Source organism: Triplophysa rosa, linkage group LG10, assembly GCF_024868665.1.
Source record: "Triplophysa rosa linkage group LG10, Trosa_1v2, whole genome shotgun sequence".
Classification (NCBI taxonomy): Eukaryota; Metazoa; Chordata; class Actinopteri; order Cypriniformes; family Nemacheilidae; genus Triplophysa; species Triplophysa rosa.
In genome coordinates, this window is record NC_079899.1 from 12,710,923 (window position 1) to 12,729,357 (window position 18,435).

The following is an 18,435-nucleotide window of genomic DNA, read 5'->3' on the forward strand; positions in this document are numbered from 1 at the left end:
CAAGGTGTTTAATCATTTCCGATGTTGCTTCCTACCTACTTGAACACCTTGTGGAATCTTACTGTGTACTTATTTTTTAAAGGGGTAGTTCACCCAAAAAATCTGTCATCTTTTTACACACCTTCTAGTCATTTCAAACCTATATGGCTTTCGTTCTCATGCAGTACACAAAAGAGGAAATTTTGTTGGTAACCGAATAACGGCGGTACCTATTGACTTGCACTGGTTTCATGTCTGTATAATAGAAGTGAATGGGTACCGCCGTTGTTCGGTTACCAACATTCTTCAAAATATCTAATTTTGTGTTCTGCGGAAGGAAGAAAGTCATACAGGTTTGAAATGACAAGAGGGTGAGTAAATGATGACAGAATTTAAATTTTTGGGTCAAGTATCACTTTAAATGCATTGAAGCGATGTATATTGTAAAAGGGACTTTGGATGACTAAAATAAATAGGTAAATAAACAAATAATATCTATATATTTAAAATAATTTAAAATAAATAACATGAAATAGGGGACGCAATCAGAGTTATTTTTACCCAGAATGTCTGGTGACGGCGGTTAAAAGGGACTCAATGCCAAACCGCTTTAGGCACACTATATCCCATATTACTCAGAGAGAAAGAGATAGATATTAGATAAGTCTGTGAAGTGCTTTCAGGCGTTTGTGTTTCATCCTGGCAAAATGACTTATTAATGGTCACTGAGTTGTGTGACCCATCCCAACGGTCATGGTGGGCTTTCCAAGCCCTCCAGTCTTCAGTACCAGCCAAAGAAAACTACACATAAATTAGAGATAGTGGTGCACAAGATGAAATATTCCCTTCAAAATATAAATCACAATAAAACGTGACCTAAACAAACATGATGCCATGCGTTTGTCCATAACCACAACTAAGAAGATACTTGATGCCTAACTTACGATTGTGAACAACTAGATTTCGGAGCCGGAGATTTGACAGGGTGAGGTTACAATTGTCACAGCTAGTTGGGAGAAAAACACGGAAGAGTTTTATCACTTGGCACTTTATCGAAGTACGCCTGGTGTAATACGAGTTTGTCTTGACGGCATATCAAACCTACTCAAAGAACACCATGTTGGAAAATAGCATCTAATGGGTATTTTCGTACCGAGTGCACGGAATGAACTTGACCGTGTCTCACCAACAAGCGTCACATGCTTCCTGCCCTAAAGTGTGACATTGTGACGCTGAATATCCACTTTCTTTAATTGCCTCTCAGCGTTAAGTGTTGGCTGCCATGGGCTGGAATTCTGTTGTCATGAAGGGACCTGTGACAGAGCATAAACAGGCCTTTGAGTAGTTTTCAAAGGGCCTTCAAGAACTCCTTCCTCTTAAAGATAAGTTCCCGGTGTGGCACAAACTGAGAATCAAATAAACAACCTTTACGCAACGCTCTAGCAATCGAGCTATGGTAACGCAACTACACGAGCTCCCGTGTTTTCCACGAGCGTCCAGACTCTTTCCGTGTTCTCCCATGTCACCTTGCGTGCAGTCTGCTCAGTGACACCACCGGTGATTATGTCATTATTTTGCTCCAGGGGGTTCGAACACATCTGCAGCACTCGTGCGTGGCTTTCTCCAAACCCTGGCACATCTCCCACACGCCGCCCTGTCTGTCTCTCCCTCCCTCTTCTCTTCATTAGTCTCGGTGCCAGATCCTTTCTTCATCCAGACAAGAAAGACCCAACTCCAAGCTGCCTTTTCTCCTCCTCCTGCCTGCTCCCGTCCTGAGGCCATTCTGTCCTCCCTCTCCCTCCTCCTCCTCCTCCAGATGTCCCTCTTTCTCGCTCACCCTCCCTCGAACGCTCTCTTCTTTCACGGGGTTCGACTGCAATTCGAGACAAATGACTTCATAACCTTTAGCCCAGGCAAGCTTGAACCCGGACCCTCCTCTAGGTCAGAGATCCGCTGCCCCTGAATTTGAAGTGCACATGTCGCTGTGGCATTGTTTGCTTTAGGAAACATATTTCTAAGGTGGAGTTAATAGGATAGTTCACCCAAAAATGAATTTATTTTCATTATTTATTCACCCTCGTGTTGAACCCGTACAGCTTTTTTTTCTTTTAATGGAGCGCAAAAGAGAAATTACGAAGGATGTAGAATATGAAATTAAATGGTAAACGTTTCATGCTTTAAAAAGGACACAAAAAACACCAGAAAAGTGTAATAAAAGTAGTCTATGTGACTTATATTCCACGTTTTAACAGTGTGTTATGAATAGACCAGAAATTCACATTAAAATTAAAATCTTGAAATTTTGAACCTTGAAATTTTTCAGCAGTGGTCACCATTCACTTTAATACTTTAGAAAGAACATTTCTGCTTTGAAAAATTATTTTGTGTTCTACTAAACACAAAGAATCATGCAGGTTTGGCATGACATGACAGAATTTTCCTTTTGTGTGTACTGTTTCTTTAAAACGTTTTCACTATCCTTATAAAAGCATCTAGCCATAATCAAGGCTCTTGTTAATAACGCTTGTTTCAGTGTTGTCTTCAGTGAAAAACAAAACTCAGAATGACCTTATTTAAAGGTGAGAGCAAATATATCCCCACACACACATTTTGTGCCAGCGTGCCTTGAGAAATGGGCATATGGTGCTTGCTCAAAGTTTTCTTAAGTATGAAAAATAGATTTCATCAAGGCCAATGCAGAATCAGCAGCGCCACGCGTATGTTTGTCCAGAGAACCGACGCCGTGCTTCAAGGTTGCCAGGACAGTTTGTGAGGCTCAGTTGCATCACAGTGGCTTTTGAAAGAATCTTTATCAGAGAGGGAAACACGCAATCTGTTTGCTTGATTGACACGCTAGCCAAGAGTTTATCAAACGGCAAGGTTTTGCTTTCTGCGCGCTATCGATTAGCTGGAGCCGAATGTCCAGCGTTCGGTTAAACGTTTCTTGTTCGACGGGATGTTGTTCTTTTGAAGTTCAGACTCTAGACGGGCGGTGATAGAGAGAAATCGAGAGGCAGTGGGCGGGTGGCTGGTGAGTGGGGTGGACTCTTATCCTTTCAGCCCCCTGGCCTTGAGACTTATTTGCTCTGTCAATCCATTATCTCCTGAAAAAACCAAACCTCATGCTCTACTCTTCTGTCTTTTCTAATGCGTCTTTCTCCCTCTCAAAGTTTATTTTAGAATGGCTGGTTTGACAGAAAATTCAACAGCTAGTTCATTATAATATAATTTCGCCGCTGTCTTTCTGAAACCTCGTATCTCCATATTTCGTGATTTTTGATTATTGGCATAAATTTGTCACCCTTTATGTTTCGCAGATATATAACTAATGAAAAAGATTAAAAAGTGCTTGTCAACTTTGAAAACACAGTATTTAATTATTACTATTTGTTTCCTTTTCTTGCGATTATGCACATTTGAGGTTTCGGAAGGACAGCAACTATATTCATTTTAATAATTGTATTTGTAGATTTACGCCTGTTTCAAAGTTAAAATGACACGTACTTAGAGATTTTTTTCCTTAAACAGTCTCTGAGAAATCTTACTGGGCAGCAGGTGAATTTATCACCTTTGACTCAACGGCTCAGACTGAGCAAATACAAGCGGCAGAAACAGAATCGCCAATATCACGGGAGCCGCAATGAAAAGGAAAGTAGACTCTTCCCCTATAATGATTAACTCTGGTGAGGAAACCAGAAACTTCCCCTCAAGCAAAAACTACTAGCAGGCACAGAGAGCGAGCCCGAGCTCTCAGTTCCCCACGCTGTGGCCTTCTGAGACACAAAAGTTTCACAGATCAGGTCTTCATCTGCCGCGCTCTTCCATGACATTTCCCACACATGCCCCTCCTCTGCCCATGCAGTCCTTGATTTGTATGGCAGTTATCAGGAGGTAAGTCTCTCCTCGATCAATATTTGCCCAACAAACAGATTAGATTTGGGGCAGTTTGTTTAGAGGGTCCAAGTGCATGCACACCGGGGTGAATGAATGCTGGTTGAAGTACCGGGGACTGATGATCACAGCTCCTCTACACGTCTCCCACCCCGGCCCCGGCCCCTCCCCTTTCACCTCTTGTCTTGTGTTTCTCAGTGGAGGGGCGATATAATATCCCTCTTTTCATAAGGCGGTCTGTGTGTCCTCTCATCCTTTGCAACGGTAAAGCTGAGGATGCACTGCTGCCAGAAAACTGATCAAGCCGGAGGGCAGGAACCGGTCGCCAGTTACTGTTATTTGTAATGATACTTAAATGAAAAGAAACGTAATTACAAACCTCGTTCTTAAGTGGTTTTGGGTGATCCAGAGAGTGAAGAATAAGCATGGCTAATCCTAATTAGATTTTTGCTTTTATGAATCCATCAATTGTTTTAAAGGGATAGTACAACACAAATGAAAAATCTGACATGAAGGGATAGTTCACCCAAAAATAAAAAAAGATTTCATCATTTATACACATCATGTAATTCCAAACCTGAATGACTTTCTGTCTGTTGCAGAACACAAAGGAAGATATTTTAAAGATTGTTGGTAACCAAACAATTTTAGACTCCATTGACTTCCATTGAATGCACACAAAACCACACATTTCTCAATAGATCTAATTTGGTGTTCCACAGAAAAAAGAATAGTGACAGAATTTTTTATGTCATTCCAAAACGTTTTGGTTTTCTTTCAAAATATGCACCACATAAGAGATTGGCAGGATGTCTCCAAAATTACCAGAAAAGCGAGGAAAGTCTCTATTAAAATTCTGCCCTTTTCAAGTTCAATTTGTACTACTTTAATATGCTTATGCATATTGAAATTGATATTATATACAGTATATTGAAAACACTTACTAAACTTGATGTGTACATAAATAAGTTTGGAGAGCTATGAAAGACAAGAACATTTTCAGTGAACAACCCAATACAATGTCGGTTTATCCTACAAAGAACTTGAAGGCTTCCACTGACCTGGATTATTGTGCAGTCACTGTTTTATTTTTATGTCATTGACAGCCTCTGGTTCACCATTCGTTGTATGTTAAAGAGAAGCATCAAATTCTACTCAACTTCTCTTCTTGTTTACCACAGAAGAAACTCTTAACGGTTTGAAATGACATGGGCTAAATAAAGCACTAACTTTTCCTTTAATGGCTCAAGTTGTTGCCTGTGATATTAAGATATTAAAGTGACACATTACCACAGATCGCAAAGTGACAATCTCAACCCGGAACTGCTGTAAATAATTGAGTAATCACTTACGCTTTCACACTTTCACATCACCCACAGCCAAGAACCAAAACACCATGTGACAGCACACACAAAACACGCCGTACACGTAGCGTTTCCTTTATTAGCATTCATTTTCTCTGAGGGCTCAGCGGGCCATTTAAACAGAGCCCCGTGTATTTTTCCTCTCAACTTCACTGAATCAGGAGTCCTAAAGAGAGCATATGAAATATTGATGTGGAATTGTCTGCCGTGCGATTCAGCTGTGTTTACCGCACAGCAGAGCGGCCTTAGAGGCTTAGCCCACACAATAGCCGTAACAAAAGAACAACAGCTGATCCGTGCACGGCGTGGAGGTGACAAAACAGTTAAAGCATGCTGCCGGCTATGGGCAAGCAGTCAGCAAATGTAGACAAAAGGGTTTGTGACAAGAATAACTCTCTCTCTCTTTCTCTCTCTCTCTCAAATGTGTCTTCGCCTCGCTCTCTCTCTCTCTCTCTCTCTCTCTCTCTCTCTCTCTCTCTCTCTCTCTCTCTCTCTCTCTCTCTCTCTCTCTCTCTCTCTCTCTCTCTCTCTCTCTCTCTCTCTCTCTCTCTCTCTCTCTCTCTCTCTCTCTCTCTCTCTCTCTCTCTCTCTCTCTCTCTCTCTCTCTCTCTCTCTCTCTCTTTCCAAGGCAAGCAGTCAAGAGGATCCAAAATACCAATACCCTTTTCTCCTTGACATTGTCTTCTTCCCCAGTCAGCATTTTACTGCCCTTTTATGGTAAAAAAAAAGAGTTGGAGAAATTCCTCACAGGAATATTCTTAGCTATGCAGCACTCCTGGGCTTTACCCTACGCTAAAGTCAGAGACTACGCAAAGGAATCGCATTTTGATGCCCCAAAGAGAATATGGAAACCTATTAGCTATGAAACCTTCACATTTGCAATAAACAGGTGCGCACACCTGCATCACACAAAGAGGAGTGTTAGAAAGAGATCGAAGTCCCTTTGGAGACCACACAGAGCATCTCTGGGAAAAGATTTTGTCAGAGATGTTTGTTTTATCAGACATGAAGATGATCATGTTCACCTAATCATTTGCTACTAATATGTTTCTCTGGATTAAAACGCAGAGGGCAGATATGACTGAAGCGGTCTGTGTGCCAATTTGACCCCAGCCAAATATAACAAAAGTTTCAATGAAAACAGCCTCAAAAGATTCATAGCGTTTATTTGTGTTGTAAATGTGGGCTCTCAAACATGAGTAATGTATCATTCTTCAAAACAGACATTTAAAGTTTTCTTATGATCGTAGAGAAGTCTCATCTCATTTTTGAGCTATTAAAACAGCCTCAAGGTTTCTCATACCCCAAGCAAAAGGTCTCAAAAAAAGTGGGAAAAAAACAGAGGAGAGGGTTGGTTGCGAGTAGGGGTGCTGGGGAGGTTGGATATCTATAACCTTTGTAATCCCCCCCACCCTCTCTTCTCTTTTTCTTTCTCACCCCCTCCATTCCATGTGACATTCATTCATCAGCCAAGTGCGTTTGGCAAGCCCTTCGCCTACGAGCGCCGTCCCAGTGACCACTAACCTTGGTATGTCCTGACGCTTGTGATGAGTATCTGCAGGACACAGAAGGCAAACAGGCTGCTATGTCAGGCCTTTATTGTGTACTGCCGAGGCTAGGGACAGTCAGCATAATCAAACAAATGACCCCTGAAGGCTGTGCCCCTCGGGGAGAGAAGAGAGAGAAGGAGACACAGTTCTGGCCAAAAGCACTTGGGCAGGATTTTTTTTGTATCTCCTTTTCTCGTCCCCTCCCTTCGTATGATCTTGCCCCAGGAGAAAAAAGGCAGAGGAGGGGGAGAAATGACTGTACTGGAGTGTACTGTACGTAAAAATCTCACCCGCTCGAGACGGACGTCAGCTACGATACTCGATCAAGCCGTCAGCTACACTCCGACGCATCGCACCATGTAGTTTTACTGCCGTTTATAAGTCTTGGTATTTATAGCCACACTATAATTTAATGCTGCATCACGACGAGAAGTCGAGCTCTTATGATTGTGGTGGCGGAGTCAAACATCTTAAGCTAACTCACCGGTCAAGGCCTTCCAGACAAGGGTATGGCTTTGATGACAGGATATTTAACACACTTAATGGAAAAAAGGGAGCTGGGGATGGTGTGGGTCGCATGGATGAGATTCTTTGTCCAGACAACTGCTCACCTGGCAGGGTCTTTGAGGAGCAGTCAGATGGTGATTGATGGCACCCATGCCAAACTAAGCGCTCATCCTCGTCCACGGGAGAGGACTGTGCTGATAAAACCTTGCAGGGGATAGTGTGTAATATGGTGTCGTGCAATTTTTTTGAGTTAGCGCGTCTAAACGCTACGGTTTACACTGTGTCAGAGAAAAATCGCAAGGACGTAGAGAAAAAACGTAGAGTTTGTGCCATTTACTGTCCTTCTGAAACCTTGTATCTCCATATTTCGTGATTTTTATAAATCATTATTATTAGTCACCCTTGAGGTCACTGGGTCTTTCAAATATCGGACCAATAAAAAGTATTAAAAAGGGATTATCAACTTTAACAACACAAAAGTACAGTGTTTTTCCCGAAAAACAGCAAATTTGGACACACAAGGTTTCGGAAGAACAGCGACTATATACATATTTGGCCAACATACAACGCTTTCATAAATCCATGTGAATTATACACATCGTCTGCTCTCCTCTTTCTCTAAACATTAACATTTGTAGACGTTTGGGTCCTTATTTGGTCCTCAACCTTTGTGTTTTTTGTTGTTGTTGTTGTTTTTTGCGCCTGCATGCTACTTCCCCATCTGTGTTTGACCGCGTGGGTGTTAGCGAGCGTGTGTGTGGCACAGTATGCACCATGTCTGGGAAGCGTCTTGTCTAGCTGTAGGGGAGGTGACTTAGTTCTTTGCCTGGCTAATCATCGCCATAGTGTTAGCGTAGAGCGACTGTCACTGGTGCTAAAGAGATCACAGGGCCAGTCTACAGTACGCCCCCGGTCTTGGCCCTCTCGCACGAACAACAGACTCTCTGTGGCTCATGCTGGAGAGGATGTGTTCTGGTTGTAGGAAGCAAACTCCTTGGTTGTGTCCTTCTGGCTGTTATTGTTGTTGTTGAAAGAGCTGCGCTGTGGGGTTTAGAGGTTTGCACAGACCTTGTGCAAGAGCACTTACGGACAATATAGCCAGCCTAATGTAGCCCGTATTCTATACATTTAAGTACATTCATCTCGTATCCTTGAATTCCTTCTCTTATTAGGTGTTAAGGCTAAAACTATATTTCAGTGCGCAAGCAATAAAACCGTGTGTCAGTAAAAGTTGATAAGCAGTAATGTTTTATTGGCCACTGTCAGCGGCAAGATGATCTTCTTCCTTGCAGAAGTGGAAGCGTATTGAAACAAAGACATTTTATGAGACTTTGCTTACAATCTTATGTCAAATAAGGGGAAGTCAACAAATTATGTTTCGTTCCCTCTAGGAAGTAATCTCGAAAAGAGGAACGGCTCAAGTAATGTTTAACCCAATGAGTTCCTCTTGGTTACAACCTCATGAATTTTTCCAAGTTCTGAAATCCAACCGCTGCGTGTGATGGTTTGCCTAAGTCCAATGAAAAATGCTTTGTTTCTTGTTACATGTAAAAGAAATGTTTTAGTCAAGTCGTACAATGTTACAGTTAGACAAAACACTCAATGATAATTGATAGAAAAGACCTAAAATAATTTACTTTTATGATGAATGTTGAAGTGTACCACCCCAGCGCACGTATTCAGGTTAGCTGAATACGTGCTAACGAGTTACAGCAACTGAAACAAAAAGGAATTCATGTAGCGATGATGTTTGGGGCTTTTCTACACGTCCCTTTGGACTTGGCAGCCTACACGGATTCTGGCAGAAGGGCTTTGGGTTCCTGAAGTGTCTGCATCCCCGTCTCTTCTGATCCTCTACGCAAACCCTCATTTGACCCTTTTCTTTAGTTTTCTTGTGTTTTCTTCCTCGAATCAGAGACTTGGGATTGAAACGTAATCCGTTTATTAATGTCATTGTCTCCTTGTGTATCAGCAGGTTCCGGAGCGATTCCTGGAAGTGGCACAGATCACATTACGGGAGTTTTTCAATGCCATTGTGGCAGGCAAAGATGTTGATCCTTCCTGGAAGAAGGCCATATACAAGGTCATCTGCAAGCTGGACAGCGAGGTCCCAGAGATTTTCAAATCTCCCAATTGTCTGCAGGAGCTTCTTAATGAGTAGTGATTTCAATTGCTTACCAAGTATAAGCCCTTCTTTTCCCGAATCTTTATGAAGTAAGAGGTAGCATTCCTATTTTTAAACCCCAGCTACTTTTGAATGACTTAGCTGTTAATTTTTTTGTGTTTTTTGGGGGGGAGTCTATCAAATTGATTGTTTTGACTGTATTCGATCCCCCTCCTATCCTTGCCTTTGATATGGGCATTACAATGTTTACCACATGATGGTTAACAAACGGAACTGACGCCCTGATTTTTCTCTCTTTTATTGGTCGTTTTGTTGAGAGTTTTGTTTTACCCTAGGATGTTTGCCATGTGTGATGGTTTTACTATTGCTGAATACGACTTGCATTTGTAGCTTGTATAGATGTAATTATTATTTATGATTAATATAATTATTACCATTAATGTTATTAATGCTTGCTGCAAAAAAAGGAAGGAAAAACAAAAAATCGACATGTGATATTCTTGTTTCTCATGGCAATGCTACATAAAATAAATTATTCTTTGGACAAAAAAATAATACTAATAAAAAGGGGTATACATTTTCTATGTGGGGAAATTCATATATATGATATAAATATATATTATATTTGTTGTTATTCTTGAAAGAAACACCATTAAGTGTTTTTTTTGTTTGTTTAGCCATTCAAGCCATTCTGTCTTGGCTAGGGTCCAATGTTCGTGTGTTTTGTGTCCACATTGATAGCACTGGCTCTAGGGAGGGAGGCCTAGTCGTAGGTTTTTCCTTGACGGAGCAGCCTCTCCTGTAACTAAGCAACATGGCCATTTCATACTGGGGCAAGCCAGTGCGGCACAAAAAGATGGACGCCTTCCCACTGAGAAACCATTCTCGCTCATAAAAAGCACACTGTCAAAATTGCTAACATAAACACACGCGCATACAAACAAATACCAAAATACACATCCCTCTCATGCGTATAACACTCAGAATTGTTGGGGTTGATTTTCTCCACCTGCTAGCCTGGAACACCTCTATAATTGGACTGTAAATTCTGTAGATTATTTTGAATTTGGTGCACAATACAGAGAATAATTTGAGCGTGGCACAAACTGAAACTTTATTTTTTCTTTCTACTTACTGGATTGTACATAATTTGTTAGACATGTACAGGTTTGCTTAATATTCACAATCATGAATGGAGCTATGGCAGTGTACAGTTTATCAGTAGTAAAATTTTCATGCGAGTTTCATGCTAGAGAGACTTTGTTTGAGGAGTTGTACATTTATATGACATAAATTCACTGAAGTTGTCTTTTTAAAAACATTTACACTAGTAAACCATTTCCATGACATGTCCCTAATAGCAAAGAAAAACTGTTTGTTAAAACAGTGTCCACTAAAGAAAATGAAGCCTTTAGACACAGAAATAAGAGTTGGCTGTAGAGGGCAAGAGCCGGATATGTGATCTGCTCTGGAAGAACCCGTGCCGTTTGCATTGGGCAAATCCAGCTGATGAATTGAAACGCAGGCCGGCAATTATTGTCAGCACAATGCCTTAAAAAACCTGCTGACTTCTAGATTAATGGGCACAAAAGAGCATGAGGTGCTGTCATACTGTCGCCAGGGCTGGCATCATCCACAGCCCCCGGACTAGCAAAAACGGCAAGCTTTTCACTATGCATTGTTAAGAGGAGGAAAACAAATCCTAAACAATGTTAGGAGTTGATCAAAGGAAGTGTTTGACCCTGTTCTATTCTCTAGTCTCTTTTACGTGCATGGTGAGATGAATAAACAGTTCTTTAAACTTGTAAGAGATTTTGTGTGTGTGGTATAGTGAGAGGCCCTAATTTTTATTTCATTGATGACATTTTGCAACATTTCTCAGCCGGTTGTGTCATGAGAGATTTGAAGTTATGCAAAAAATGTTGCTTAGTTATATTCGGCTGATGCTGAGTAAACCTCTGTACAAGCAGGCGTTGTGTATACTTTACACACTTAATGAAGCGTATAATTGCCTGTACCTGGATAACACCAGCTTTTCATACAAATTGTTATAAATAAATAAACATATAATGTTACTAAAACAATACAGTTTATGTAGTGCCATAGGCCATTATAAAATGTAAACTTTAGCACAAATTGAAATGAAGCGTTATATTTTCCTAATTTGAAACAAGATGCACTCAGCGAGCTTTTGGAAAATAACAGTACTTACTTTCATGGCCCCACTGTGTACCCAATTTCATTGGATGTTTAATACTTGTAAGACTTTTAACACGGCACAGAGACGGTGTGCAGAATAGGTGTGAGTGTGTGAGAGCGAGTGTTCGGTTTTGCATGTTTGTGTGAATACACAAATGATAGGATGTTAGTTTTAGTTCCCATAAGAAGTAAAAAAATATCTTATTTATTGTTTCTTTTTAATGTTTTGTTTTATTTGTATTTATCACTGTACTACATTATTGACCAGACCAGAGGCAGGTTACATTCAACATCTCAACTCTTTACTTGATGTAATTGTTATTGTATTTTTAGAAGTGTTATGATATTTTCAATGTTTTGAAGTTTGGTTGGCTGTCAGTCTGATGGTTTATTCATATTTTGCTCCCCTTCTTCTCAGCTCTACTTCAGGGTTGCAGTCAATATATTAATCCGCTAACAGAAATGAGACGGATCTGTTGTTACACATGGTCATTTGCTGTGTTGCTATGTGTTAGTCTAAAATCCTACAGTAAATGTTGCAGTTTAAGTGTACATTTCGCACTCCATTAAGGTCAATTGTTCTGGCAACCCTACACGCCAGCTCTCTGAAACATTTTATTTAGGTTGAGGTATACAGTACACATTCATCTCACCATTGGTCATTTATCATAATTTTAGCTATTTTGATGAAATTGAAAATCCGTCATGTGATCACAAATCTGTAAAGATCTGAATCAATTGCCAAACATGGTATGGGACTGTTTTTTATTACACTGAAAGAGAAGTTACAAAGAGAAAGAAAGAAACTTTGCATATGACTATATTTCTGGGATGGGAACACTTATTTGTATTGAATGCAATGTGTTGTACAAGAATCTTGACTCTTTGTAGATTTGATGCTGTATTTATGAGGTGTGTGCTCTCTGTAGGGTTTTGAACATGGTTTCACTGGCTTAAAGATGTGTGTAAATACAGACAAAAAATGAAACACTGCCTTTCTATGATTTAGCAATATGATGTAAATAGCATTGTTATGCTTTTTTGTATGAGATAATTCTTTGATTCTAGTGTAATTCCAGCTGAAACTGTTACGATTTTTATTTCCTACATTTTGAAGGATGCTCACAATGACTTATTTGATCTGTACACATACATTGTCAGCGGAATAGCATTATGGATTTTGTTGTCAATTTGTCATGCAGAAGTTTCATAATTTATTGGTTTAATTTATCATAATTTATTTGGTGATGGTGTACAATTTTGGTTTTTCTGGGGATGTATTGTAATATTATTTGGTAGAATGACACAACATAACGCCCTCCTAAGGTCCTTAACTCTGTTGAGACATAAAGAGACACTTATGTCCAGGTAGCCATTGTAATTTCAGACACTATAGTCAAAGACACTTGATGATGAAAAAAAGACAAAAAAATGAGAGAAAAAGAAAAATATGTACAACAAAACTTTTCATCTCTTGTTTGGAAGGTGGAACAAATGTGTATTTTGAAGTTTTTATTTCTAGTCACTTAATCAGACTTTTACCTTTTGCTTTTTACCACCTACAATACAGTAGTCAAAGTGCCTCGTGTGCCTTCCATCTCCTCGGAAACTGAATGTATGTGCAGTATATATGCAAGCTTGTGCAAAATAAAATCCAAGTCCTAGATCAGGTGTTTCCTTTTGCCGTTTATTAACATTTAGGTCAGCATGTTATATTTGGAAGATTTACAGCAACAAAGCGTATCCAAATTGACTGAGTTTGTTTCCTGTGATGCTAGAAGGAATCACTGGTAGATTCACGTGCGATATCTCATTGGTGATATGATTTTTAATAAACATATAGCCTAGTAGTGGTCAAAAGTAATGCCCGGAGGCCATATTTGCAGAATATTTGCTTTACCTTCAAGTTTGATTAAACTAATAAAACAGGAGGTGTATGGTACAAAATGCAGAAAACACCAAAAATTTGTCAGAAAGGCTGAAAATATGGAAATAAAGCACATTGCCTACAATTTGATCTGTAATTAATATTTTGGTGATCGTATGTTTTTTTAAATGAGTCATTCTCCATAAGCTTTACGCATGTCATTTATATGAACCCACATTTCTTACCAAAGCTGAGCTATAGCTGTTTTATACTCCGAGCACAACTACGCAACATGCACACAACATTATTAATATGTTTTTGAATATATAGGCCTATGTGTGTGAACAAAGGGTGAAGTCATAAGTTTTCCATCACTTTTGGCTAGCCTACATTGATATTAAATTGTATATGGCGTGTCATATATCCAGGACTTTTTTCTATGAGAATCATAAAAATTCCTACTCAAGCCTGTTATTTGTATATTTACTCTTTCCTTGATTCGGGCTTAATAGACTCACTAGCCGGTGTTCACTTCATCAGATATCACTGCAGTCGCATCTCTATTAAGTTGTCTTTGACAAAAGACCAGAATGGTGTCATTTTCCACTTGCTTAATATCGACTGTCTAAAGCCTGGATTTAAAAAATGCTTGAAATACGCACGTCGACGTCCAATCTTAATTGCAAAGAAAGGAGGCGGAAAGAGATGCGCGTGGGGAGCTGCGGGAGAAAAGAGCAGCGCGCAAGCTATTGTGGCTCGTGGAGGGAAGCGGGGCGGACGCTGCTGTAATTTATAGGCTGATACAAAGAGGCACTTTAGTGGGCCCGGACTGCTCCAGCGGCTCCGCTGAACAGGAGGTGGGGTCAGCCCTCCCCACCACCACCCTACGTGCCATAATGACGAGCGGAGCTGCTCGCCGCTTCCCTTCTGTTTGATTTCATCATCGCGCCTTTGAAAAGCACATCTTAACAGCTCAACAATAAAACAGCTGTGTTTGTGTTGGCCCATTCATTGTCGAAAATTTTACCACCATCCCCTCTTCTCTCCCCTCCCTAAAGAGATAACACAAGAATAATGTCGCTACCGCGAAAAGAGAAAAGAGCGATCGCTGTTATTAATTGGTTGTTATTAAAGCGGAGCGGATAAAGGTTTTGTTCAGCATTCTCGCTAAGCCCATCCTTGTGATAATATGAATTTGCATTACCTTACCGACAACATACTGACACTTACCATGTGAACAATTTGTGTGAATAAAAGCAAATCATTTTAAAATGGGAAAGAATACAAGTTTTTGGTTATTGTTTGAGCTTGAATGAATGCGGTCTCGTATCACACCGGCTGACCTCTGTCAGATCATGGCACGTTGTTTTGATTATTTAAAACTGGGACTAACAGGCGTGTATGACCTTGCCTTTATGTGAAAAGACAATCATTCCTTCTGGCATCATACTTCTGCAGCGGTCTGCATCCAGATCTCCTCGCTGAACCCAGACAACTCCGGACTGATTCGGCTGAACGTGCCAAGCTCGTTTCTTCAGGCTTCCCCCCCCCCTTGTTTTTTACAAGATGTCCATTTGTCCCTCCTCCTCCTCGTGGAAGGAGAACCTCTGGGGCCTCAGCTGAGAGCCGACAGGCTCCTTACAGCAGGGCTGAAGCAGCATCCTTGCATTACACGAACAGTCTGCTTCATAATCAAATACCATCTGTCGCTACATCTGAACCTGTTTTTAACATCTGTGCTTTCTGGTCTTAACAAAGCTTTAAAAACCAATTCACAACTTTCACAGCTCACTGGGCTGGGTGTGTATATTTACTACCTTTAATACCTCTTTCTGCTACTTTTATGAGGGCTCTGCTCTCTCGCAGCTGGGGGGCCGTTACGAGAGCTGCTGGTGGGGCGATACTGCCTTGCTCAAGTACCCAACTGGCCTGCCGCGGGCAGCCAAGTGCAGAGCACCGCCGCACACCGAGGTGCAGAGGAAAAAGTGAGGAAAGGATGAGAGACACTGAGAGAGGGATGGAGGAAGCGAGCGAAAGCGGGTAAAATGTGCCCCGATGAGAGAATCCACACCTTTTGCCAAAACAAGTTTTGTCCATTTGCCCCTCTGATGAGGAGGCTTGGAGTTGATCGCGCTTGAAGCCATATTACTGGAAATGACAGTGCAGGCCGAATGGCAACCAAGGGGAGAATCAGGAGCGTGGAGCGGAAGTGTGTTCGGGGTAAATGGGTAAGTGAAAGGTCCCTCCGAGGACAGATGGGTCTGTCACCTCACACATGCCGAGGAATCTGCTGAGTGTCTTCTACAACTTCGAACCCATTCACTGGCAGATGTTGGCAGGGAGGGTTCCAGAATCCGTGATTTTATATTCGGCATAGCCAAAAGTGTCCAAGTAGATGATAGGTCAGTGTTTTCTATTCGCTTTGTCTCATCTCCACCAATAAGCTGGTGTGTGGAGGGTGTTCTGGCGCAATATAGCTGCCGTCGCATCATCCAGGTGGATGCTGCACATTGGAGGTGGTTGAGGAGATTCCCCCCTTCCATGTAAAAGCGCTTTGAGTGCCCAGAAAAGCGCTATATAAATGTAATGAATTACATGTCTCACAGGTTGAACAAAAGAGCAATCTGTCAAGATTATAGGTGTTATGTTATAATGAAATTGTGCTTAAACGAACATTCTTTTGTCATTTAATCTACCTCGAGTCATTTAAAACCTGTATGATTTTCTGTCTTCTGCGGAACACAAAAGAAGATATTTTGAAGAATGTTGGTAACCAAACAACACCGAACCTCATTGACTTACATTATATGGACACAAAACAACAGAGACATTTCTCAAAATATCTTCTTTTGTGTTTCACATAAGAAAGAGTCATATACAGGATTTGCACAACATGAGGTTGAACAAATGATGACATGATTTTCATTTTTGGTTGAACTATCCCTTTAACAACACCACACTATGCCATACACCTCTAATTTCTCACAAAAACTAAAATCTCCCACAATGGTGTAAATGTGTTTTCCTTGCCATTTTGTTTTAAATTAATAAAGAAGAATGTCTCACTTAGATTAGAATTTGACGTCTCAAAAAATTCACATAGTACCTAAAAAGTCATCTTGGAGATGTTAATAAATGTGACTGGTCAGACAGAATGTGATGTGACTTCCTCAAAATACATTTCTGGGAAAGTTCCTCTAAATTTGCTACTGACCTGTATGTTCACGTACACGTTGATGATACTTAAGTGTATTTATTTCATACATCACACAACACACCATTCTCTCTTGAGTCTCTCCGTTTCGGTCAATGTTTCAGATGACTTAGTGACACCTGCTGGTAGATGAACTACCCTGATCTCTAATAGTCTAATAGTCTGTTCTTGCTTTAACAATGTTGTGGAGAGGACAGACCACAAGCCAGTCATTAATTAAGAGCCACATAAGATCATTAAAAAGTCAATAGGGCCTTTCAAGTCAGCGAGCGTTTGCAGCATGCCAACTCAAAGCTGGACCTTTTAAATCAGAGAGGGAGAATCGCCACGAGCATTTCACTTTCAACTGGCTTCTGTTATACTTCCAAGTGCTTCTCTATTAGCATGTTCAGAGCTGCCGAGTGAGTTATCTTATGCAAAGACCGTCTCATATTTGATAATGTGCCTCGGTATTCTCTAAGGGTGAATCTCTTTTCTTGATATGAATGATGTGTGTGTGCACAGTGCACATACCCAGAGCGTACCAATGGCTAGTTACTTGTGTTGTTTCATTTCAGCAGGACCTTCTGATGTAAAGACTTCTGTACAAACCTTCTTTATTTCGTGTTTTGTGTTGTGTGCTTTGATTAAATCAAAGAGATTTGCACCGAGTTAAAAGTCAAAGTATGTTCAAATGATATGTTGAAGTGCTTTGCACAGAGGAATAACCTTGCTCAAAGATAAGCGTCAGCATATAAGGCCACTTAACAGATAAGTTTTGTGGAATAATGGAGGAGACAAACCATTTGTGTGTATGTGAATGTATAGTTGCCACGCAGGCCTACTTGAAGAGATAGATTTTCCAAAAATAAATATTATTTGATTATTTACTAAACCTCATGTCATTATGAAGCTGTATGAGTTTCAATCTTTACCGTAACCCAAAAGAAGATATTTAGAAGAACGTTGGTAACCGAACAACACTGTCCCCCATTGACTTCCATTGGATGGACACAAAAAGTCAGATTCATGTTTAAAATGACATGAGGGTAAATAAATGATGATAGAATTTCTGTTTTGGGGCGAACTGTCTCTTTAAATGGTTTTGTATTATTATAATATTACTTTAATTATTATATAAAGTATTAAACATATGCAAGCATTGAACCTACTAATTTAAACTTCGATTTAATCAGGTGTATTTCATTTACATAGAATCAGTTTAAAAACATAAAAACTATTTTTGATTTTATTCAGGAACAGAATGTAAAAAAACTGCAGTTCTTCCAAAGCACAAGGTGTCAGAAAACAAACGGCCAAGGACTGCATGCCAAGCAAATCTGAAAGAACCATCAACTGTTATCCCTGCTAATTGTCATGCCAGGCATTGAGTTTCTCAAACAATGGCTAACTAAGATGCAGGCAGTCTCTGAAGATGCGAAGGAATGGAATGCCTGCTATGCGTCTAAGGAGTGTGCATTTTATTTTCATCTTTTACAAGCTTGTTCTGGTCCTTCTGAGGAACAACCTTGCCCCGCTTGTGTCAAGGCAAGGCATGCCTTAGAAGGAGATCTCCTCTTGACAAAGGAGGCCTTCCATTCCACAAACACTCCATGGCACTCGTTCACTGCTTGGATTACAGTCTCTTAATCAGAGCTTGTGATTGATATGGCTTATATTTATACATGTTAGACAATGACAGGCTCGGGCTACGTCACATTGAAACATATTCCTTAAAGGTTTAGTGTGTCGTTTTTTAG

At 40.4% G+C, this 18,435-nt stretch overlaps 1 protein-coding gene across 5 annotated transcripts in view; it reads left to right on the forward strand.

Annotated features, from left to right (window-relative positions):
• prox1a (prospero homeobox 1a) overlaps positions 1–13,281 on the forward strand; it is a 44,246-nt gene extending 30,965 nt beyond the window's left edge. For 4 of the 5 annotated variants that reach the window (XM_057343617.1, XM_057343616.1, XM_057343613.1 and 1 more), the window contains exon 5: positions 9,264–13,281. In XM_057343617.1, coding sequence (XP_057199600.1) covers positions 9,264–9,452 — 189 coding nt within the window. In that variant the 3' untranslated portion in view covers positions 9,453–13,281. The remainder of the gene's footprint in view (positions 1–9,263) is intronic. The other variant, XM_057343618.1, reaches the window with a different exon arrangement.
• The last annotated feature ends 5,154 nt before the right edge of the window (positions 13,282–18,435 follow it).